The 25,379-nt window shown below is 52.3% G+C and overlaps 1 protein-coding gene across 2 annotated transcripts in view; it reads right to left on the reverse strand.

The window, feature by feature from the left end:
* Positions 1–676: 676 nt before the first annotated feature.
* SH2D4B (SH2 domain containing 4B) overlaps positions 677–25,379 on the reverse strand; it is an 82,293-nt gene continuing 57,590 nt past the window's right edge. Inside the window, exons 7-8 of one of the 2 annotated variants that reach the window (XM_055325845.1) lie at positions 4,723–4,943; positions 677–769 (exon numbers count right to left, since the gene is read on the reverse strand). In XM_055325845.1, coding sequence (XP_055181820.1) covers positions 677–769; positions 4,723–4,943 — 314 coding nt within the window. The remainder of the gene's footprint in view (positions 770–4,722; positions 4,944–25,379) is intronic. The other variant, XM_055325846.1, reaches the window with a different exon arrangement.

Below are 25,379 nucleotides of genomic sequence, written 5' to 3' on the forward strand. Positions count from 1 at the left end.
ACCAGGGGACTGTGGCAGAAGAAGAGGCAAATAAGGAAGGCAGCGCAGTGTCAGTCACCTATTCTGAAAGGTGGGTCTCAGAAGCCTTGGGCAATCATCCCAATGACAAAATCAATGAGGGCAATAATGTACATCATTAAAGATGTGGCATCTATATTTTCCACACAAATCCTTTGCAATATTTCCTCTGTACTCTCCATGACCTTATAGACAAAACAGGTAGGAAATAACTTACTAGGAAACATCGCTGCTGAGTGTTGGGAAATTTTCAGAAGAACTGCATTCATTCAACAAACATTTATTGAATGTCTTCCATTTGTTAAATTCAGAGTTCGGCACTGGAATTATTTTGGATTATTAAAACATGACGACCCGTGTGCTCTAGGAGCTCAGTTTAGGGTGGCGATGGCAAATAGGCTTCATTCTCTGAAGTCATAACTAAACTCTTCATGAAAGAGTTGTATCAGCTCTTAGCAATTTCTGTCCTGGGCATCGGGATGGGGACCAATAGCACATATGCCATATATTTCATATCCCTTGAGACATACTAATCTACTTGATCCTCTGGATGGTGGGGATCTTCCAGGAGTTCATAGGGATTTGAGCTGGGAAGTTCTTGAGTTCAAAAAAAATGGATGCCCAAAGAAGGCCCATTGATAAGGGGAGTGGGGGGGAATCATTCAAACAACAGATGGTAGTCTGGTGGGCTGTCCCTCTGTCCACAGGGTTCCTGTAGCAGCTCTCCCCCTGAAACAGTGATAATTTCCTCCTAAAAGGAAAAAACAAAAAAGGAAGAATTACTTATAACCAAGCAAGGGAAATAAACATCTACCAGAGAGAGGCCAGTTCAAGATAGAAAGTCTATGAATATGTATCTGCCTCCTCCTCACTCAAATTTATAGAAATTACAGGAAAAAAAATCTGCTTTTAAACAGAAATAAGCCACATTGAGAAATGGAAATAAATCCAATACGGGAAAATAAGAAGGAAGGCCATCAACAAAGCTAAATGTTAAAGAATATTTGAAGACCAAAAGACCTACAGGATGCGATTGTCAGAGGAGCTAAGGTGGGGCGGGGGCTGGAGTAAGGATCAGAGGGACAGGCTGGCGAACCCCAGACAGCAAAGGTCTTTGCCACAGGCAGACCGGGAAGTGAGGAGAGACACCACCCTTCCTTGGGAGGTCAAAGAGACCACAAAAGCTCAGACATTCCCATACCCAAAAGATTAACTACTCACTGTCAACTCCAACCCTTATAGTATGGAGAGAATGGATTTGGGAAACAGGGACTGGACCCACTGATGGATAAACAGGAAATTCAAAGTTCAGACACCACCTCATGGCTCAAAGTTTATACACACTTAAGGAAATCCTATTCATAAAAGAAAGATGCCAAACTCAACAACAGAACTGACTCCCAAGAAAATACCAGGTTTATAAAACAAATGGAAAGAGCCTTTAAGGGATGAGTATTAATCTCCTCAGTGGAATAAGAAGGTGAATCATCCATGAAATAAGAATAGGCTATTATTCATAGGGTGCCTGGGTGGTGCAGCCAGTTAAACGTTGGACTCTTGATTTCAGCTTAGTTCATGATCTCAGGGTCATGAGATCAAGCCCCACATCGGGCTCCACATTCAGTGCATAGTCTGCTTGGGATTCTCTCTCCCTCTCCCTTTGCCCCTCCAGCTCATGCTCGCTCGCTTGCTCTCTCTCTCAAAATAAATAAATTGTTTTTTTAAGTATGGGCTATTTTTTTTATTAAAGAACCTATAAATGAAAAGAGTGCCCATTTAAATAAAAATAAAAATGTCAATAGAAGACCTGAGGAGCAGAGGAGACATAACAAAAGCATAATTTAGTTGCTGCAAGAATTGACATGTCAGTAAGAAAGGAGACATCTAAGTAGAAAAAGGACAAAGGATAGGAATGGACAATCCACATAAGAACTCCAAGTGGCCATTAAACATATGAAAGGATCCTCTGTGTCAGTAGTAATTGGAGAAATGCAAGCTAAACAACAGTGAGATAGAGCATCTGCCCATCTGATGGGAAAAAATTAAAATGACTGATAATCCCCAGGGTTGGCAGCCGTGTGGGGAAACAGCCTCATCTAGTTTTGGCAGATACAGGAATTGGCACTACGTGTTTGGAGGCCAATCTGGTAGATCTTTTCAAATTAAAATGTGCATAATCTTCCATCTAGCAATCCCAGTATGACGGATCCATCCCAGAGAAATACTTGCACCTGTGCCCAACGTGACATAGATGAGCAAATCTCCGCAGCCCTATTCGTGGTCGTGGAGACCTGTGTCAGTGGCCATCAGAGAATACCATGGGGCAGGCATGAGGATGCGGGACACGCACCAACTAGAAGCATTTCGGTAACAGCCAATGTCCTGATAACTCACAAATGTCAGGTGTACTGTCTCAGCACGTTGCACAGTGACAGCTCAGTGAAACCTGCCAGTGACCCCAAGGAGGTGAGTAAAATTCTGAAACCCACCTGACAGAGGAGGAAACTAAAGCATGAAAATTTCAGGAGTTCCCCAAAGTCACACACAGTAATGAGGTTGGGATTTCAAATTTAGCAGCCTGCTTCCAGCAACCATGCTTGGAACAAAAATACGCCATTTGATATATTGATCCTGCTAAAAAATCAAATTGCTGAGCTACTGGTAAAGAATTGTTGGTTCGTCCCATGCCGCTACCCTTATGTGTTAGAATTCCCCTGACTAAACTTGTACATTTCAGCTTTTCGGGAAAATTCTATCTTTTTTTTTTTGAAACCCCCATCTTCTTGGTGTATTTGTAGGGTGGAGAAATGCATTAAATTTATAGTTTAATTAGGAAAAAAAAGAATTGTCCAGTTTATGTGGAAAATAACAAAACTGCATTTCCTTATGTACATAGATTTCTGTGTTAATGCCCGGAAACACTTGGATAGTGTTTGGCAAACTAATGGCAAACTAATACTTCAAGGTGGAGGGTGGAAATGGAGATTTGAAGTGAACACGCATTCACCTTGTGTCATACTTGATTCTTCTTCGAATGTAATCATAAATTAATTGTGTGATTAAAACTTTAATTTACACACTGGCCACGAGATCGCCACATGTACATTGAACTCCCTCTTGAGAGGGAGAAACTAAATTGGAAGTCCCTTGCCCTGGATCTGGAAGAGAATAAAGACCTCCAAGGACACCTCTTCTAGGCTTCCCATGCAGGAACCACAGCATGGCATCTCTGAGGGTTGACCTTTTTCCTTTGCTTGAACACTCCAAAGCAGGGAAACCAGACAGCGCGGCACAGAGGAAAAGGCACAATCTTTAGGGGGCAGACAGCCTGAGGATTAACTCTTGGACCGAGTGATGCCCGTCGTGAAAACTTAAGGAAGCTACCCAAGCTCCCTGGCTTTGGTTTCCTGATGTGTGAGATGGGACCAGGATGCCTCCCTCGGGGAGCTAACATGAAGAGGCAGTGAGAACATGGGTGGACAGCACTAGGCATACGCCTGCCACAGAGAAGGTGCCAGTACTCACACGTGCCCTCCCTTTGTCTTTCCTAGAGTCATTTGAAAGCTCTTCCCAACACAGGGAGAAATCTGGCCTTACCCCGGTTAGTCCAGTGTCCCAGGAGTCCTCTCCACCCAGGGTCTAGGTACTTGTACATGGGTAATTTTCCATGTGCTTTACTTAGAAAGGAGGTCAAGGACTGTCCCTAGAGCCCTGGGGACACCCAAGAAGAAAAGGCAAAACAAATCCAAGAGTCCTTATTATAGCAAAAACCCAATGAGATGGTCCAGTAATTCTGTGACCCTTTCGACAGCTGCAAAGCTCCAGTACGGGGGCAGCTACCAGGGCTCTGTCTCCCGGAATCCCTCTCCGGTCCTGGTGGCTCACCAAGTTCCACCTTTGGCTTGTTCCCATGACTCTGGTGTCAACAGCCCCATTAACACAAAAGTCGTTTCTGTCTACATAGATTGTTTGGAAGACAACACCTTCCCTAATGAGATGTCTACAGTAAGGGGACAAATAACGAAGAGCGTTCCGGAAAACAAGAACTTCACAGTTCAAGAAACAGCACTTCACACTTACGGAGTCTGTGGCAGACATTGCTTCATGGGATCCGAACTAAGTATTATCTACACCCATTTGCCTGGCTAGGAAACTAAAGTTCAGTGAGACTAAGGAACCTGCCCAAGGTCACACATGTACCACACACGTACGGATCCTCGTAGTTGGAACAAGAGACATGGGAACTCTACTAGGAAAGCTTCCCAAGCTGCAGGGTTGACAACTAGGCTTAGGCTAATTCTGCGAAGCTGACAGAGGTCTGCCTAGAATGTCCTCAAGCAGGAGTCGGGGGGATGAGTTGCAGGTGAGCTGCAGGCTTGGACAGAAGGTGGGCTAGCTCTTCCCTAAGGGGTGACGGCAGGGAACACTCAGACACTTGAGGTGAGAGGAGCTTAGAGGCCAGGGTTGGGGGTGCCTGTATTAGTCAGAGGGCAAGCCAGAGAGAAGAACAGCAGGCCCCAGGGCCTGTCTAGACGAGCTCTGCTCTCATGCACCCCAATGTTCCATATCCTTGTGATCCTATGGACCTTCGGGGCCTGCCTGCGCCCCCTCCACCTCATCTCTTAGAATACCTGCAGTCTGGGGCTCCTTCCCCTTAAGTTTCTACCAGTCCTGTCTCCTGACCAGCACCCCTCTGAAGGATACCTTGTGGAAATCAATGAGGTCGGTGAGCGTGGCGTGGCGATTGGGGTCCACTCCCAGGAAGCTGTAAAAATCCCCAGAGGCATCCACAAGAAAGTGCTTGAACCCTTTTTGCAGGCGATAGGAGAGGGTGTAACCCCAGATTTTCTCACTGACCCGGACCAAAAAGGCTCCCTCCGTCATGTTCTCAAGGAGATCTTCTGCATCTTCTCGGCTAATAATTCCTGGTTTAAAAAAGGGAAAAAAAAAAGTCAGTAGGTTCAGCAAACCCTTCCCCTGCCACTCTCCCCGACTCATCCCTGCCCCACATCCTCCTTCCAGGGTGTCAGGAAAGAGGGGGCCTCAGAAGCTGTCCGGCACTTGCCTCATCCCCCGAGGACTCATCTTGGTCCAGAGCAACCAGCTGTGAGCCTGGGGGCAGACTTTCTACCAGGACCTGAGTTTAGCACGCTTTCCTCCAAATTAAGCCACACTAATTTGGATTAATTGGGTAAGCAAAGAATTAGCAAAGAGTCAGAATTAGAGCATCTATCGATTACAAATACAAGTCAACAAGCACTGCCCTGCGGAGAACCTAAGAACCCTGCTTTAATGACAACAGCAGAGTAGCTCACGATGACGGCCCCAGCTGTCCGCCTGGCGCCCGAGAGTGAGCACCTGAACACACTATGTCCTCCGAGTAAAAAAGACTTCCTCCATCCATCTGTGGCCATCAGGAACACAGCTCAAAGGGCACGATTTTCTCAGGTTCTGCTAGTCCTTCACCATCTGGTTGCACCGCGGTGTGAAAGTTGGAGCCGGCCCTAGAGTTACTTATTTGTCGGTGGGCAATCCCCAGAAAGGTTCATCCGGAGAGAGCCCAGGAAGCCGCACGCGTGGGCACCAGCCTCCCAGGGCAGGGAAGGGCGGGGAGAAGGCAAGAGCCAGAAAGCCTAGACGGCCTGCTCGGCCTGCCTTCATCCGGACCACGTGATGTTCAGCCAACACCTCGACTTCTCCAACGTCCTCTGACGTCTAAGCGATCATCTTCATCCATCTACATCAAGGGCACATTATGACTTTCTGGTCAGGTAAGGAATTTGAAGGCATTTTGTAAACCGAGAAACACCATGGAAATGCTGGCACCTGTTACCATGTTTGTGGGAAGAGGAGAAACCTATTGTCCTTGTCATACCCCCACTTGGTTGCCCTCTGCAGACATTCAGTGGGTCATTTATCGACAGTCAGGTAGCAAAGGGGTGGAAGGTCCTGCGCCCTTGAGAGGCACTGCACACCTGTGACTTCTCCCCCACTACACCCCGGAGCCACTCTCAAGCTTTCCCGTAGGTACCCCCTGTCCCCCCGCTGCCCCGTCATTGCTCACGTACTACAGGCCTTTCCTTGTGCCCAGAGGACACAGAGGCAACCACACTGTGACATGTCCCTCTTTTAAAGACAGCCAACACAAACGCGAGCCATCTCTTTCCTCCTTGCCCAGGACTTACCAAGAAGCAATCAAGTGAGCCACCCTCTCCCCAACCAGGCTATGTAAGTAGGAAACCAGGGAGAGGGGAGGGGGAAGGAAGTGGGAACCCCCCCCCAAGATCCGCACATAATCCCCACATAGGCAGGAGGATGCACCCTGGGGCTGCCCCCCCTACCGCCCCCCCAGGACGTTAGTGCCTTCAGCCAGGGATCAACAGTGGCCAAAGGGGGACCAAGACGGCCACCTGGAATCTGTCGGAAGACTCAGCACCGTCCCTCACCCACCTCCCTGCCCCAGTGCCTAAAGACCTGGACCCCACAGGTGGCTGGGGTGGGGAGAAAAGTCAGGGGAGACAGACAAGACCCAAGGGCCGGGAGGAAGAAGAACCAGAAAATGTCCACAGCCCCCACCTCAAGTTAAAGCTCCGACCAGACTGGAATGTGGGGCGGAGGGAAGTGTTGCATCGGGTAAGGGACCGAACAATCAAACCTGAGCAGGACTCGACTTTCTAATACCTGAAAGTGGCCGGTACACCAAAAGGACAAAGTCCTGTCTCTACCATCTAGAACCTGTGAACAGCCTCCCTGGACTGCGGCCGAGTCCAAGCTCGGGAACGAGGGACACTGGGCTCGGGGTCCCCACCCCCCACCCCCACCCACCTCGTGGGGCTCACTCACTCACTCACCCACCGCATGCACCATGACTGACACCTCACCACAGGCCTTTTGTGCAGAAGCTTCATCCCCAGCCCTCTTCGTCCCAACGGACCCTGAATCCTCCCTCACCGAACCCCTTCTCCTCGCTCCCGGGAGGCCCAGGCTGCGGCTCACCTGCCCTCCACCTTTGTGCAGGTAAGAAGCAGATGTCCCTCTGAGTGGTGGAATTTGAAAAGGGTGCCTCCCTGGGCCAAAATGGCCCAAACCCACATTTCTGTATTTCAATCCCTCCTCCCCACAGTCAGCCCGCACGGCAGGGCCCCTTTATTCAGGGTGCAACATGCTGAACTCTGTCAGAAAGGAGTCAGGAAGCCTCCTCCTACCCGGGAAGCTGCCCAGATGCTGCAGTCCATTAGCAAACAGGCTGGGAAGGGCTCAGGGACAGAGTCCGGGCAGCCGCAGGAGCGGAGCGAGCTGTCAGGTTCCCTCAAGGGAGCCGCTCCTGCAAGGAGCAGTGTCCGGAGCTCAGGGCCTCCAGCTGCTGCTCAGGATCCAGCTCCAAAGCATCGTTTCCCCAGGCTGCTTCCGGCACAGGGGGTACAGGACCCAGTGTCCTTGACTCAGGGCACGGGGCCCACCGTTCCCACCCAGGGTGGGGCCCCCCCAGTGAGCAGTGGCTGCTGGGGGGGGGCGGTTCCCATCAGCTAGAGTGAGATTTTCCCTGAGCCAGGCTCCTCCCAACGGCCCTTCCTTCCCACCCTCCCTTCATGGGCGTCAGACCTGTACCACATCCAAACACTCTCCCCACCTTCTCCTGCTCCCTCTCCCCTTTATTCTCCATGGGCATTTCTTCCAGTAAATCTCTTGCACTTCTGCTTCCTGGAAGACCCAACCTACCACCAAAGGTGGACCTCTGTGCCCCAAGTACCTGGAATGTTGGGGGGCTTGTTTGGAGCAATAATCAAAAGCATGGAATGAAATCACAGCCCAGGCAGGGCGCCCGGGGTGGCTCAGTCAGTTAAGTGTCTTGCCTTTGGCTCAGGTTGTGATCCCGGGGTCCGGGGATTGAGCCCCACGTCAGGCTCCCTGCTCTGTGCAGAGTCTGTTTCTCCATCTCCCTATGCCCCTTCCCTTGTTCATGCTCTCTCTCTCTCTCTCTCTCTCTCTCTCTCCTTCTCTCTTGCTTGTTCTTTCTCTGTATCTCAAATAAATAAATAAAATATTTTTTAAAAAATAAAAATAGAATCACAGCTCAGGGAGTTGTCCCCTCGGTGGCCTTGGGCAGGTTACCTAAGTCTCTCTGAAACCCAACGTCCTCATCTATTAAGTGGTCCCAGTAACACTACCCACATGGTGAGGCTGTTCGAGCCCATGTCAAAGTAATGCGTGAGCATGGCCACCACAGTGCCTGAGGACATGATGACTGTCTAAGGTACATAACTAGTCTGCATTGGCTGCAGCCAGGGCCCCGCTCCTGCACCAGGGATGCATGTCACCTGGTGCAATGGTCATAGCACCACGAGGCTGTGCTGCTCACACCCACACCCCCAAATGTCCCAGAGAGAAGCTGTCGAGGGTGACTTCTTCTGATGGGGACTGCCTAGGGCCCTAGGCCCCAGCCTGCACCGCCCCTGGAAGACCATCCAGGCATCTGGAACACTAAACATCTCTGAAATCTGCCCCCACTCTTTGATAACTTACCTAGAAATCAAAATTATAATCTGGCCCAAGGCCACAAGTAATATAGCCTCACAGTTCAGGATGGTGGAGACCGTTCCACAGACAACCTGATGCCCAGGAGAATTGCTTGGTGGCCGGGAGGCCTGTAGGACACCTACCAGGAGAAGCTGTTACATTCTCCTGCCCGTTCACACTCTGCCCTCCTCATCCCCGCTCTGTCTCCCCGGATCGGCTCGAAGCCAAGCGTACTGGGAACTAAGCACTAATCATACCACCTCCCATCCCACCTCGGCTCCTTCTAAACACTCCACCACTTGTTGGCTAAGGAAACAAAGGGGGGGTCTCACCTTACCCCTTCCTACTGGGGAGTGAGCACTTGGCTCCCCAGACATCACGGAAGCTTTCTACCTCTGCCAACAACCAGGGCTGGCTGAGGGGTGCGGCCTTAACCACACGGGGCTCCGGGGTAGCTGTTCTGGAATGCTGACTGGAGAACGCAACAGCAGATGCCTTCTGAGCCAATTCTCAGCCGCCAACAATGGGCAATGCAGTTTATCCCGTGATTTCTTTCCTTCCTCCCTTCAGGAGCTATGTATGCAGCACTCTCTAGGAGCCAGGCCCCACGCTGGGCACCTGGGAGTCGGCCCTGAATGAGAAACAGTTCCTGCCTTCCAGAAGCTTTGACTCTGGACAGAAATAAAGATTGGCCAATTTTTTTTGTTGTTAAAAAAAAAAAAAAAGGCTCATCATAACCGGTGGTGATCAAGGTCATAGGGGCTGTGGGGAGCAGCTGGGGGAGGCAGCCCACCCCTCTCTGGTGCCAGGGCTGGAAATGACTGCTAGAGCGAGACCAGGAAGGTTAAGGCAGAGGTGTGAGGCAAGGATGTGTCCGCAGAAGAGATGAACACATGGCTCTTTGTGACTGGAGAGCGCCAAAGTAGGAGATGGGACGTAGCGGGAGCACAATATGCAGGGAGTGGAGGTCGGCTGGGGCCAGGCCCCAAGGATTCTGGACTTCATGTCGAGGGCGATGAGAAACTACTGATGTTCCCTAAACAGAAGAAGAAGAAGGTGAGAATGTTCAAGGATGAAAAGGTGGCCTCGGGGGGTATGAGCGAGAGGCACCCAAGCCAGGGATCTCAAGGCTGTGAGGGTTTCTTCATCTAAGGATTGCTGCATGGCTACATTTGCACAGCGGTAGCACTGGATTCCAGCTCCCAGACCACCAGTTGGCTGGGGATGGTTTCTATGCAGAGGCGGGGGCGGGGGGCAAAAGGACACATCAGGGGTTACGTAAGAAGCCCCATGTCACAGCCAGCCCTGGGCACCGTCTGGGGACCCTGTGGTCCTCATCTCCCTCGGTCCTCCCGACATCTCGATCATCATCAGTCCATACCTGAAGACACAGAGGGTCAGCAAGAAAAGGGACTTACCCAAGGTCACAGAGCTAGTGAGAGGTAGAGCCAACATCTGAACTCAGGTCCTCGGACTCCAAGTCCAGTGCTCTTTGCTCTACAGCATGTTATCTCATGCACAGGACAAGTAAGTGCTGTCAAAGACACAGAAGGAGGAGATTGCCACGGCCTCTGGAAGTCAGGGCAGGCCTGAGAGCACCAACCAAGGGGGATGCCAAGCGGGGCTCTGGGGTACATCCTGAGGGACAAGCAGTAAGCAGTGCCCATGAGGTGGGGGGAGGAAGAGGGGGGTGATGAGTGAGGAGTCACAGCCCAGGCCAAGAAGGGGTCCCCTCGGCACATGCATATAAATGTGACCTAAGAGAAGCTCAATCGAAGTCTCAGGACAGGAGATACGGAGGAAGGGCCGGAAGGGCCAGCGCCTGTAGGATCTGGATCCCAGGGCACACAGGCGAGGAGAGGAGGCGGGATTTAAGGAGAGAATGACTGGGGAGCCATCGGAGACGCATCACCGTGAAACTGCACAAGGCGACCTCGTGTCAGCCAGAGAGAAAACGCAGATTGTCCACAGAGCGAACAGTGAGACTGATGGTTGACTTCTTGGTTGCAACAGCAGAAGCCAGAGGACAACCGGCTAAGATCTTCAGTGTGCTGAGAAAATAATAATAATAATAATTAATAATAATAATAACAGTGTTTAATGAAACGGTCTTTCAAGGAGAAGGATGAAATAGAGAGATCTTCAGAAAAAAAAAAAAAAAAAAAAAAAAACAAGAAAATGGACTCCCAAGGATAATCTAAAGGATGTGCTTCAGGTAGAAGAAATTTGATCCTGGACAGAGAATCTGACGGGCTGCAAGGAAAGATGAGCACAGAGCCTGCAGGGTAATTTAAAAATACATACTGACCTGCAAAACAATACCAATAATGGATAATTTGAGGATTTTTGAAAAGAACTCTAATAATGACAACATCGGATCAGTTGAGAATAGAATCACCGGACTTAAAAAATTCAAAAAAATGTTGAGGGGGCGCCTGGCTGGCTCCATGCCTCTTGATCTCAGGGTCGTGAGTTCAAGCCCCGCGTTGGGTGCAGAGATTACTTAAATACCGAAAACTCTTAGTAATTTAAAAAATAAAAATTCCGTGTGTTTAGGAAGAGGGTAAAGACGGATATCAACTTGGAATCGGTGAAATAGGCATGTTAAATCCTCTAAAGTAAATGCTGAAAGATAGGCACTGACAGTGGTACAGCCTCCAAACGACAGAGGTGGAAAAATACAGTGAGGACACGTTTTGTTGTTTTTTTTTTTTTCCCAATGAAGCGTGAAACAAGGTAATTACTAAAAAATAAATACACTCTAGTTCCATCTCTATTAAATTGAAAAGCAGTCACAAGGCCAAAGGCCATAGCGTTTGGAGATTAATACATAAACAATAAACGAAGCGACGAGCTGCTGGAGAAGATACACCTTCAGGAGAGATACGCCCCCCGCCTGGGGGAAGGAACAGGGCCACCACGGGGAGGAGCACACAGATGCTCCCAGGATGGGTCGTGCTTCCCCTTCTGAAGCTTCCCTCACGCCCTTCCCATCTGCAGGTGCACACACTGTATATACTCAATATTTAATATTTTAGGTATTTAAATATCACGGCTCTGCACCTCCCCACACATCACGCTATGACATTCATTCAAAGTCGATCAATGTCCTTTGAGGGATGGGGAGGTTATCACCCGGAGGGGGGAAGAAGTATCAATAATGAGCTTTAAATGTCAGTGTTGGCTGTTTGGAGTCTCCGGGGCACAGCTCTCAGCCCGGGCCCGCTCTGACAGTCTTGTTTAATTCATTTTGGGTACAAGCGTCAGTAATGTTTACAGTCTTTTCAGGTAATCCCAACATGCAGCCAAGTTTGAGACTTGCTGAGCCACAGTGTAAACAGTCCTGCGAGCCAGGGTTGGCAAAGATGCACAGAAGGGATTTTTACAGCCTATGAACTTCCTCTATATTTAGGGTAAATACTTGGGGGTTCTGAACACAGTCCTGCAGACCCGCTCCAGAGGGGAAAGGGGTAGGTCCTGTGAGAAGTCCTTGCCAGGCGGGGAAGAAGGATTAAAGAGAGGCCCCCGCTCACGTTCCTGCACCCCACAGCCCACAGAGAAAGTAGAAGAGCCCTGTTCCCCTATTTTGGGGCAAATCTAGCAGGTGCTGTGTTCCTGCATAATGTAGCCACAATTAGGTAAAATGATGGATTTGCAAACAACAGCCTGAAGACGATGGTTGCCAGGCTCCCCAAGTCCCTGGGAGTCCTAGAGGGGATCCGGGGCTCCTATCACATCCTGGGGGGTGAGGGTGTGGAACGTGGAGTGAGAGCAGCCCTCGTGCAGGGCTGCTGGGAACCGGGACCCGGCCAGCCTGCTGGAGAGCCACTGGCACCCCTAATCAAATTAACTGCACGTATGCCCTCTGGTCCAACAATCCCATCCCTGCGATACATTAGAAAGAAATCCTCACACGGGTCCATAAGGGTCCAGGGCAAGGAATGTAATTGGCTCCCAGATTAATTTGTGGTGCTGATAAGTTGAGGGCAACCTGGGTGCCCACGACTCCAGGAGAGGATGAGCAAAATTAGGTAGCTGCACCCCATGGAATACTGAGCAGCAATCAGAAATAATAGGCCAGAGTTAGAAACAGCGGGGCTCTCCTAACACATGCTCCACGAGATAAAGTGAGAAGCACAAATGATATTTAAAGCACCTCACCTTTCCTGTAAGTGTCCTTAAGTGCAGGGCAGGAGGGGCATCTGTGGTGGCGGCAGCAGCATTTCCCAAATAAAAATAAGCAGGAGCAAGGGCGCCCGGGTGGCTCAGCGGTTGAGCACCTGCCTTCGGCTCAGGGCGCGACCCCAGTGTCCAAGGATCGAGTCCCGCACCAGGGTCCCTGCAGGGAGCCCGCTTCTCCCTCTGCCTGGGTCTCTGCCTCTCCCTGTGTGTCTCATGAATAAATAAATAAAATCTTTAAAAAAAAAAAAAGTAATAAAAGCAGAAGCAGAACAAGTCAAGAACAAAACCCAAAGTCCAAGGACCACGTTTCCAACAAAACCAAGTCGTGGCAAGTCAGTCCCACGAACCCCAGATACAAACGGTGGTGGGAACAAACAATCAACACAAGACCTTCGTGACACCAAGTGTTTCCACAGGAAGAAGAAAGGAGCACGGGTGACCAACAGACCTGAGGACAGTCAACAGGAATTCTCTGGAAAGCAGGAGGCCGGCTTAAGAACAACAGCTGACACTCGGGATTCGCCTTCCCCAACCCCGGGGAAGGGCAAGAGGCCCATGGGGACACCCTCCGGGGCCACCTTCGTTCCCTGGGGGAGGACTCAAAATTGAGTAAAGTAGGGGAACAGAGGGGGCAGAAGGAGAAGGTCCAGATCCACGTGAGGGAGGGGAACCCCAGGAACCAAGCTTCCGCATTTGTGGACACATCACAAACACAACAGAAGAGGAGGCCCCGTAAAATCCAAATCAGCGTCCTGGCCCTTGTGTCCCTTGAAAGGTTCGGGAAAACTAATTTCGCATAAAAATTAGCCACAAAAAAAGCATCAAGGTCGAATCACATGTAACATTATGAGGAGGAAGAAAAGAAAATATAGGGAGCAGGCTCACTTCCCTCGGGTGCTAGACACACAACCTATACACGAGAACCCTTCGGACAGAGACGTGTGGTCACCAGGACGGCTGCAGACGGAGGAGGACCGGGAGTGTGGGTTGAGCATAAAGACAGTAAGAAAATACGCAAAATGCAGGGCAGCCTGGTTTCTTTCCGTAAAGATAATAAAGTATGAGGACAGGGGACAGAAGAGGCAGCCAGGGAGCTGAACCCGTAAGACGTAAGGGTTTGTTGTTGTTGTTGTTTGGAAAATAAACATCATTAAGAACACAGCCCAGAAAAGAGGCAAGGTGACCCCAGAACCTAGGCTTTGGGGGGGTGGAGGGTCTTCCCTAATAGTTCATTGATGGCAGCCAAGGCAGGCAAGTCAAGTTGGGGGAATGATCAGTGTAAGAAGGGAGCCCCGACACCGGGCACCTGCTAGAGAGTCACCAGCTCAGGCCGAAGGAGGTTCCTCAGCCAGAGGAACTGGACACGTCGAGGGTTACTTGTTTAGGCAGCAGCAGGGAGCGGAGGCCCCGACAGGCAAGACCACTTCTAAAAGCAGGTAGACAAGAAAGGACACGTGTGTGCCTTTCCCACAGCACCTGGAAAGTCTGGGGGTGACACAGAGACCAGGTCGTCTCCAGACACTGTCGGGCCACGACATCCTGGGGGAGCTGGGAACCAGGGACCCGCAGACAGCCCGACGGATCTGCCAACGACGACCAAGGCTGTAATGGAGAGTCCAGGGGGGTGTCTGGGGCCCGCACCCCGCGAGGTACGGCTCTGGCCCCCCGGGCACCTCCCCGAGCCCCACTCAGGCACCCGGCCACTCGCAGGTTCCACGGGTGCTTGCCGCCGCCGGCCCCAGGAAAGGGGGGCCCCTTGGTAAGGCAGCCTCAGCCGGAAGAGGCCCAGCAACCCACACCTTCTGGATTTTCAGTTCCATCCCCCCTCACCTGTACGGCAGTCCCTGAAATCACTGGCTCTGAGTTTAACCTGAGTCACCAAACGAGCCCGTTTCGTTCCTCTGTTAGGGCTTCTCCCCGAAAAGAAAGGCGTGCGGGGGGCCCACTGCGCCGTCTACGTCTCAGGGGCCTCAGTGTCCCCATGTGCCTCTGTCCCAGGGCTGTCACCGCAGCTCCACCCCGGGCCCACTCCTTGGGACAGGAGCTACTTCCCATTCATCTCTGTCACCTCCCTTCTTTTTTTTTTTTAATTTTAAAGATTATATTTATTTATGTATCCATGAGAGACCTAGAGAGAGAGGCAGAGACACAGGCAGAGGGAGAAGCAGGCTCCCTGCTGGGGGCCCAACGCGGGACTCGATCCTGGGACCTTGGGGTCACGCCCTGAGCCACAGGCAGACGCTCAGCCACTGAGCCCCCCAGGGGCCCCGTGTGACCCCCCTTTCTTATCTCCAGGCTCTCCAGATGCTGTCCCGACAGGGGCCGAAGCACTAGGCCTCTGTCCTCCGCAGTTTCTCCCAGGCTCCTGGAGCCGCCGAGCTTGTGGGGTGAACAGGCTCACAGGCCTTCAGTTTTTGGGGCTCCCGCGGGGCTCCCGTGGAGAGCTGCTGAGACCGCGGCTCCCCTGGACACGCTTGTCGCTTCCAGGTCCAGCCCTGCCTGCGACTGCCGGCCCCAAGCAGGCCAGACGGCGCCCCGGGCCTGGGTAGCACCGACCTCACCGACAGCACACGTCCAGGACTCGGGTCATGCCTGTCTTCCTGACCAGGCTGACTGTCCCTAGAGCACAGCCAGGCTGGGTGTGCCCCTCTCGAGGGACCAGGTGCTCTTCTTCCGGCACGAGAGGGCTGCGGAGACCTCCTTGTGGGACATCAAGTCTGCACAGCTGCAATGGGATGGACTCTGTTCTCCCCCGTGGACGGCCGTGTGCCTCAAGCCTGGCCAGTCAGGGTGACCGGTTCAGGAGCGAGCACGGGACCAAAGCAGACCCGACAAGGCAGGACGTGGGGACGAGCACCAGTGACGCGGAAGGAAGAGCGTGCCCTCCGCCTGCTGGATGTCAACACGAGCAGCCGAGGTGCTGCCTGGAGTGACGTCAACATTAGAGCAACAGAGCTGAGAAATGGAGAAAGGCCAGCTGCTGAGACCTCAAATTCCCTGGATCAAGCAAAACCTGAAGCCGACCGTACCTTTGGATTTTTCAGTCACATGAACAGATAAATTTCCTTTTTTGACTCTATCAGATTTTTTTTCCTGTTACTTGCAAAGGAACGTAAGTTCCGTGAGGACAGGGAAGCTGTCCGTCGGATTCACCACCGCCTGCCCTCTACTTAGCACAGCATCTAACACAACAGAAGCTTAATACTAACAATCAATAGATTGTTACAGAAATGCCTCATACAGGGAGCCTGCGTCCTCAGGCCCCCACCCGGGTGATTCGACAATTCCCAACACCGCTTCACTCCATCCAGTGCATGAGGACTTGCAGACTGTTGGAGACCTGAAGGTCACCCTTCAGGGATTCTGGGGGAGGGTGACGCCGGCCTAGGAAGGAGCGGACACTTGTCCCCGCCAAGAGCAGGGCATGGCGGCTGCAACCCCCAGCCCCACGGCCCTGAGATGCCGAAGAGCCATCTCTTCCTCCTGCAGGAGATGTTCTAGCCTGGGGAGGCACTGGCTTCCCTGAGTCCCGCGTGCCCCAGGCCATTACTCAACACTGTCCCTCGCCCGCGAGATGGTGACAAGGCTGCTTGGCCTCAGAGCTGGGAGCCTGGACTCCAGAGCCCGCCCACCAGGGCTTGAACCCCACAGACCCCACTTACCAACAGTGAGCATCGGGCCGGTGCCCTCAACTCTCTGCTGCACCTCAGCATTCTCATCTGTGAAATGGGGCCAATGCTAGCAGGAAGCACACGGTGCTGCCACAAGGGCTAAACAAGTTAGTGCATGTGAGCAGGCGTCTGGCGGGCTATGAACCCTGTGTACCCACCTAAGTGCCAGTATTACCACCTCTTCCAGAGAGCTGTGCCAGGAGTCAACGAGGTGTTTACTTGGCATAGCCAGCACCAAGTAAAAGTTTAATAAATCATCTGTTAAATCATAAAAACCAGCCTGACTCCCCAGGGGAGGCCAACCAACCATGCCCCGTGGAGAGCACCCAGTGCACACCTGAGGACCAGTACAAGCCTAAGTGCCCCCTTTCCAGGGATGCCCCGATCTGAGCAGAGCTCCTGTGCACCTTGAGACGGCCACAGGCCCATACAGGGTATAGGCTTGGAAGCAGAGCGGAGACCTCGGTGTCGGCCTCTCTTGTCCCTCAGCCACATACCCTCAATCTGTGTCCAGCCCTGCACCTGACAACCTCCTCGTACTGCAGAGAAGCCCCAAATACTCGGATCCCCTCTTGCAGAGAAGCAGGGGAGGAGGGGAGAAAATCCTAAAGACCTAGTCTCCCCCAAAAAGACTACTCCACTGAATAGGACACAGTTCCACAAAAGGGACTAGAGTTTATTTTTCCCCTACAACCCAGAAAGGAAGAAGGGGGTGGTGATAACTTCGTGATATGGGGAGAATCGGAGAAAAGTAAAGGAACTCTATTTGCTGTGTACACCGAAGCTTACAACCTGAGTGTGCAAATGTGGGTAAGGCCCACTGCCTGCCGGGGGCGGGGTACTCATGCACATCTCAGGAGGAGCCGTACGCTGGCTGCATATGCCAGCCGCATCGCCTCCCCTCCGGGAAGCGGTTCTAAGCTATCCCATGGGGAGGAGACACCCCTGCAGGCTGGTGACAGGCAGTGTGACTCGCAACACCCAAAAGCAGCAGCATCGTTTGAAATGTAACGTGTAAGCAAATGCTCCGGCGTGTAAACCTATAAAGAACTTAATTACTGAACAGAAGGCAATTTGAGTCTGATAAACTTTTAATAATGACACATAAATATTAATGAGCCTTCATTTCCAAAAAAAAAGGCTTCTCCACGACTGTAAAGACTAGACTTTATTCTCTAGCAGGTGTCAGAGCCACCGTCTTGGTTTCTTGGATAAGCAGAGACAAGACGCTCAAGGTGGGAGGGGAGAGGGGAAGAGTCAGGCCGCCCGGCCTCATCGCCATCAGACTGGACCGTCGACGCTGCCACGGTTTTGACCGAGGCCTGTCTGGCTTCGCTGACACAGCCCAGCAGTGGGTGCTCGTGCCTCCTGCAGGTAGTTTGTTCCTCAACGGGACAACTAACCGCTCAAGAGCTCATCAGACTGTGCCACTGTCAGCACCACGTGCTCCGTGGCCTTGAGGCCTCTCCCAGGTTGAGGGACATTAGTGGTGTGAACACAGCTGCTGCACCTCCGACGCCAAGTCTTCCTTCTCAAGCCCATGCCTGCCCTTCAGGAAAATGTGAGCCCAGTGTCACTGGCATGAGCTGGGGCACTGGGTGCCAGGCCCGGGATGAGCTCGGGACTGGGGAACAGGTGGGAAGCTAGAATCCGGAGCCTGGAGCAAAGAATACCCCCCAAATAGCTTGCTTTTGTTGAAGAAGGGTCTAACCCATGATAGGAACCTCCCAGAGTTAGGAAGATAGCAGCATCTTCTGTAACCACCAGCGATATGACGGGACTGTCAGAAGAATATGAAGTCAATTACACCAACAGGCACCATGGTCTGGGGTCACTCTGCTTTTTTTTTTTAATTCCAAATAGAAAAGAAAAATTCTGTTTTCTCAAATCCAACTAGATGGCCAAGCCCTGTCCCTCCCCACACGTTTAAGTTACCCCCACCTGTGCATCAGAAAACAAAAAACTCTGCAAAACAACCAAAATAAAAGTGTTAAGTGGACAAGGCGCAAAAGGCTGGAGTCCAAAGCACGGAACTGCAGACTGCCGCAAGGAAAGAGTTAAGGTCTTGAAAACACCACGACGATCTGTGCTTTCCTCAAGCAAAAAAAAAAAATAATGCTGCTGCTCTTTGTAATCCTTTTTTTTTTTTTTTTGAGACTTTACAGATAGTGCACAATTTTTTTTAAGACGAAGGGAAAAGATTCCTTTATTTCTTAGTTGGAACAGCTTAAGCAAGAACTTAAGAGGAAAGTAGGTCAACTGACCTACTTTTTCCCTCTTTTAGAAATTTTTGCATTTGGGATCCGGGTTGGTGGGAAATTTCCACTCCACATTCTGCTCGGGAGAGGAGAATCAGCCATCTGACTTGACATGATGGATCTGCGACATGCCAACCATCCTTCCAAATGACCCGTGTGTTACTCTCACAGCTTTCAAAACACATTTCAAGATAGGGTTCATAGTCATAATGTATAAAAAAAAATTCAGATTTGTGCTTTTTTTGAGGGGAGGCTACATAAGTATCATCTTCCATTTATTCAGTCTTTTGATGTCACCTTTTTCATTGCTTCCAAGTGACAATGGTGGCACAGCCTCAGGGTGGGAGGCCACCACGGACAGATTCAAATCCTAACAGGCATCTCCAAAGGCTACTGTGTTTATTTATTCCCTATAACAAATGGAAGCCGGGAATGTTCTAAAACACTTTATAAATATTATACACTTAATCCTCATAACATCACTACAAGGTGGGTACTATTACTTTCTCCACCTCCCACGTCTCTTCAGCAATTCCTTGCTTAACATGGATTCAGCGCCTGGGTCCTCGTTGCCCGGGTCCCCCACTCTGGCTGCCACCTCTCGACGGGCTCCAAGGCCTCACCTTTCCCCATCCTCCCACTGACCGTGGACACCACGCCTGGGGCCTCAGCTGGCCCCCTCTCTCCATCTTGGCCCCAGAAATGCAAGCTGCTGAGCTAATCCCAAAGGCCAAACGGGACATACCCAGATTCTCCCTCTAGCGGGGCCAGGAGACTGACTAGCAGCAGCTCCGCTGCACAAGGTCACGGAATGAGCAGGGGTGAGATTCTGAATAAACTCGGGCTGAGTCTGAAAGAGGCTCGACTGACCATGCAGTAGGGGACAGTGAATCCAGAAGGAAGACCTTGGGGCCCCAATCTCCCTCCCTGGGTGGCGGTATATTCAAGGAACCGCCCAAATAGAGGCGGCAAGACCAGGATCCAGAAGGCCTGCCTCTTGTTCCCGCATCTTGCTCCTGGGCGAGCTGGGTGCTAGGGGTCGGGGTCTCGAGCTCTCTGGGCCTGAGCATGGTCACCTGCAGAAAGCAAACCGTGCCCGGGTCAAGAGCCGTTGAGAGTCCCGTGAGCTGGTGTGCACCAGGCCACCCCGCCTGTGGGCACGGCCACGCAAACACGCGAGGCGGTGCAGCAGCATCTGCAGGGAGGCCCCGACAGCCATGCCCGCCGCCAGCCCCAGGCCTGCCCGCCCAGGGCGCTGCCTCCCCGCGGACAGCCAGCCTGGTGACTGCCGTCTGCCTGCCGCTCCTGGAGGGGCCATCGGCGGGGTCTCTGCCGCCTGCCCTTCTCCACTCCTAGACCAAAACCGCCACCAGCAGTAGAGAAGTGCGCAAGGGGAGGAAGGCCATGGCCATGGAGAAAAGAACACCCTTCATCCTCAGCCCCGGACCCCAGGCACCCACTAGTGGCGCGCCCCACAGTCCCCAGGGCACCCGATCCCCCGAGAAAGTCCAGGGAGGCGCAGCAGGAGCAGAGCCCATGGTCCTGGAGGGACGCAGCAGGCATGCGCTCGAGTCATGCTGCATCCCAGGGACAGAGAGCCTAGCGGTCCCCGTTCCCCCCCGGGTGTGCGCTGGCATCCAGGCTGCGACCCCAAAATGCTTGGTGTTCTCTTGCAGTGAAGCGCGTCTCTTCGCACATGCTCGCCCAGGCCCTGGCTCTGTTCTCGTTCACATAACCCTTTCTCAAGACAGAACTCCAGAGACTGAGGAGCGGCGGCTCTGTCCTCCCATCTATCTCACACCGGGGCGTCCCTTTTCCAAGACACACATCCCCCAGTGTGGTCCCTAAAAATGACCACAGCGACCTCTGCTTCCCTGCCCTCCCTCCACACATTTAGATGGGCTGCGATCAAGAGCAAGCGAATGAGCATGGGGTGTCATGCCGTATGTTGGCAAACCGAACTCCAATAAAAAAAATACAAAAAAAAAAAAAAAAACAACAACAAGGTGAACAAGGGGTCTGGAGGCGTGGGCCATTCCAGAAGCCCGCAGCTCTAGGACCTTCCACGTTCCTGGCCTCTCAATATGCCCAGCAGCCACAGTGCGGAAAGGTAGCACGCAGCGCCCCCTTGCACTTGGGAGCTCAGGCTTTGTGTGCGAGGCCACCCCTGACCGCGGGGCTCCCTACAGGCCGCACGGTCTATGTGGGGGGGTCCCTCCTCCCCAATGGAGCCCCCACTTTGTGCTTTGCCTGGAAAGGCATGACCAGAACACTCCACCTGAACGCCGGGCTCAAAACCCACGCCCAGGGCCCGAGCAGGGTTTACCAACACCAACCATGTCAGCCACTGCCCAGCACCGTCCCCCAAGCCCGAGGGCAAGCTGCGAGATAGCCAGGGGGTTGTCGCCAAGACAATAATCACGGGTCACACTGTGACCGCTCTCCGAGGAGAGAAAACCGGAGGAGAAACGGGTCTCCCCGAGACAGTGCTCAGACAGAGGATGTTCTTAATAATTTTAGATCCATGCTGAAGTCCAAAAATAGATTTTTCCCCCCAAAGCCAAGATCACATGCACCAGGTTTCCTCAGGAGTATTTTTGGAGAACTAGAAGTCTCTCTTACAACCCCTGGAACATTTAACAACGATCAAAGGAGGAAGGAGGGATAACTTTACCACTTTCTCTTTTTAACAGAGGAGATGACTGCGAGGGCCTTGGTCCCAGCAGGAAGCCCGTTCTCCTGCCCCTCTCCCGGCCTCCCCGCACCCCTGTGCTCTGGTTCCCAGCGTGGGCGGGGCATCTGGGGGGGACAGACATCAGCGCCCACCCCGCCATGGCTCATCACGGGGGACAAAACACATCTGTTGGCTTGATCTTCATGAGTCCCGCAAAGTCAGGGTTAAAATCCCAATTTCAGAGATGGGGATTGAAAGGACACACCCAAGGTCACAGAGCTGCTAGGTTCTAGAGTGGGCCCGTGTCTTCAGACGCCTTGTCCGCACTGCTCTTTGGAGTGTCGACACACCCCACTGCGTTTGAGGGAAGGAAATAGGAGTCAGAGTGGTTGCTTTTAACCTGCACTGAAAATCCAGCTGAACTGGGGCGCCCGGGGGGCTCAGTCGGTTGAGTGTCCAGCTCTTGATTTCGGCTCAGGCCATGATCTTGGGGTCGTGGGATCATCCATTCTCCACTTAGAGTCTGTTTGAGATTCTCTCCCTCCCACGCCCTCCTCTCCTCCACGCTCTCATGCTTATGCTCTCTCTCTCTCTCTCTCTCTCTCTCTCTCAAATAAATATTTTTTTGAATATTTAAAACCCAGCTGAGTTAACTAGGAACATTCTACCCAGGAAAAAATGGATTTATAGTGGGGTTGTAACAGATTACATTATCAGCTCAAACTCTCCTCCACTCCCTGTCTTCACACCCTTGGACACACAGCGTGGCCGGTCCTTACAGGAGAGAAGCAGGATACACTTTCCCACCCCAAACTCTGTGACATATTGTGGCCAATGTCATGAGGCGAAAGCAATGGGGTCCTGCTTCAAAGAGGAGGTTCACAAGCCGAGAAGGCCACTTGTCCTCTGGCCCCTGGGAGGAGCATGGGAGATTCAGGGAGCAGAGGTGCCCCTGCTAAGACATCCGGCTGAGACCAGTTGAGAGCAGAGCCCCCAGCCAACCCCCTAGGAGGCAAAGACCCCCTAACAGTTAAAAGCGTGCGGGCTGCCCGTGGGCAGGATGGGCAGCAGCCCCATCCCAGGAAGGACTGGTGGGGCGCCGGGGGGGCCCTCAAGGATGCAGTCAAGGAATGCCTCCCCTGGGGAAGAAGTTGGAGCACATCAGGAGTTCCAGACTTTGGGATTTTTGGGATGAGCAAAGTTACTCTCAAGAATTTGGAAACCAGGAGTCCTGGATGGCTCAGCAGCTGAGCATCTGCCTTTGGTCACCATCCTGGGTCCTGGTATCGAGTCTCAAATCGGGCTCCCCACAGGGAGCTGCTTCTCCCTCTGCCTGTGTCTCTGCCTCTCTCTCTGGGTCTCTCAGGAATAAATAAATAAAATCTTCTAAAAAAAAAAGACAACTGAAGATATCTTTATAAAAATAAAATAAAAATCACATTTTTTTTTCCATCCAGGTAGAAGGGAACAGTAGAGATGGAGTTGAGGAGCTCTGCGATGCCTTCCCTGCAGGCTGCCACACACGCTGCAGGCTCCCCGGGCTCCTGGCCCAAGCCTCCCCCGCAGAACAACGGAGCTGCACTAAGAGGCTGCCCTCGAGCTTCCAGGATTCCAATGGACCGAGGAAAAGGAAAGCAGCAATTCAGAGGCCGTTCTCTCGGGGCTGCAGGGACACATACCTGCAGGGACAGAGGCAAGAAGCAGGGACCCCCCCGGGACTGGCTGGGGGATGTGTGGCTCAGCCACCCGGTGAATGGTGACTCTCTTCTTTCTGGGCACTAAAGAGCCTCTCCATCCTGTAGGATATGTGGAGGCCTGAAGGAAGGGGGTTGCAAGCGGATAGCTCCAGCTTAACCTCACTCGTCAGGCCCTGAGGAGACCCACACACTGACCAGGGCCCAGGGCAGAGAAGCAATGGCTGCCCTTTAGGACTGGGAAGACTGGGATCTCATCTGATACTTCATTCCCACCTTCATTCATTCTTCCTGCAGACACTTAACTATGGTAAGCACGCGGGGCAAAAATGAACAAGGTCCTTAGTTTCGCAGGCTTACACACAGGTAGAGCAGATGACAGCAAATAATAAGGTGAATATCGACTGGGTAAGCACTCTTAAAGAGGGACGCATAATGGGTGAAAGCAACTGTTAAAGGCTGCTTTAGATAAGGATTCAGGAAAGATCTCTCCCAGAAGGGGATATTTGAGATGAGAAATAAGAATGCAGCATCCAAGCAAAAAGCTAGGAAAACAGCAATGCCAAGCAGCTCAGAAATAAGTGCAAAGGGCCTGGGGTAGAAAAGAAAATGGCTTGTTTGAGACAGAAAAAAAAAAAAAGCCAGAGCTGTGGAAGCAACGTGGACAAGGGGAAAATTGTGCTAGGAGGCCGGAGCAGGAAGCCTGGAGTTTGAGATTCCTTGCAAATATAAACAGAAGGAAGCAGTACATATTAAGCAGGAAAGTAACAGGATCTGATTTATCTTTAAAATATATTCTCAGGATGCTGTGCGAAGAATAAATTGTAGAGGGGCCCGAGGAAACAGGCAGACTGGTGAAGACACCCTTGCACAACCAGGTGGTGTCTCTGTGACCTCCATGACCTTGGGCAGTCCCCGAACAATGCTACATCTCAGCCACCCCAGCTGTAGGGTGGCTACCACCTACACTTCATGGTTCAGGAGCTTCAGGACCTGGTTCAGGAGCTTCAGGACCATGGTTCATGGTTCAGGAGCTTTTTGGGCTCCTGAAGCTGCAGATGGAGGTGCACACGGCCTTGCTCACCCCTGCACTCCTGCTGTCTTCCCTGGAGCTGGAGCCACGCCCACAGCTTGCCCATGAGGGCCTCCCCATGAGCCCTGAAGAGTGTGCAGTCATTAGTGCCCATCACGACACTGAGGTCAGCTCTCCATCTGGAGGGAACTGGAAACACCTGGAAGCTGGCCAGGAAGCAGGTGGGGAATTGACGTTGCAAGGGGAGACAAGACCAAGGCCAGGGTGCGGGCTGGCGAAGCTCCCAGGAGGCCGGAAGAAGAGACGTGAAGGCACTCAGGGGTCTGATGGATACGAACTGTGGCAGAAGAGATCAATTCTACCCCGGGGAGTCCACAGGCAAACCTGGGCTCAGCGCTGATAAGGGAGGGACGACTCAGGGAGCAAGGCCGCAGGCAGCTGACCCAGAGAAGCCTGGCAGTGTGGCCAGGCTGCTGGGGGATACGAGCCCCTGGGGAGCAGAGAGGAGATGTCTCGGGCAAGCCAGCACCCAGGGGACCAGCCCGCCGTCTGGGGACACACGAGCAAGCTCAGCTCAGATCACCTGAGCCTGGCCCATTCCCGAAGAACTGCCTGGTTGATTCAAAAACTTACAAATAAACAATACATGCTTATTTGTTTTCAGCTCCTGAGTTTTGGGGTGATTTGTTACGTAGCAATAGCTAACTGATCCAGACGAGTCTGGTGGCCGGTAGCGACTTCCATTTCCCCGTAGCAAGTCTCTGCTGAAATCACAATCCTGTTTCCCTGTTTGAGGCCGCTGCAGGTTCAGATCACTGGACTGGGGTCAGGAGCTTGAGGTATGTTCTTGAACTTGACCTCACAAGTCTATTGGTGATGTTAGGAAAACCTCCTCCCCTATCTGGACCTGTGTCCTTGTCTGTGAAACGGAGAGTTAGATAGTTCCAGGAAGCCTTCCAGCTCTCGTGCTCTATGCTTGAGTGGCTCTGACCTCTTCATTCAGCCATTCGGTCCTCTGATCAACAAGTGTTTGTTCGGAGCCTGCTGTGTGCCAGCCCACGGTCAGGATCAGGGATGCGAGCTCAGACAACAAGACGTGGGCCCTGCCCAGCAGAAGCTCATGGTACACAGAGAGCTCACTGTCTTGTGAGTATAGAGAAGACCTCTGAGGAGCCCCTGACGGCCAGGAGGCTGTGAGTGAAAGCAGTGGGCAAGAGCGTGGTCCTCCCTCCCCAGCAGAGAGCGGGGAACGCACATTTGGGATCCCCGGTGCCTCCAGTCCCCTGGACTCCTGCTCAGAGATGTTTGCCTGGGTCCCTAAGGCCTTGATGA

The sequence above is a fragment of the Nyctereutes procyonoides genome, unplaced genomic scaffold (assembly GCF_905146905.1).
Source record: "Nyctereutes procyonoides isolate TBG_1078 unplaced genomic scaffold, NYPRO_anot_genome, whole genome shotgun sequence".
In the NCBI taxonomy this organism is placed as follows: Eukaryota; Metazoa; Chordata; class Mammalia; order Carnivora; family Canidae; genus Nyctereutes; species Nyctereutes procyonoides.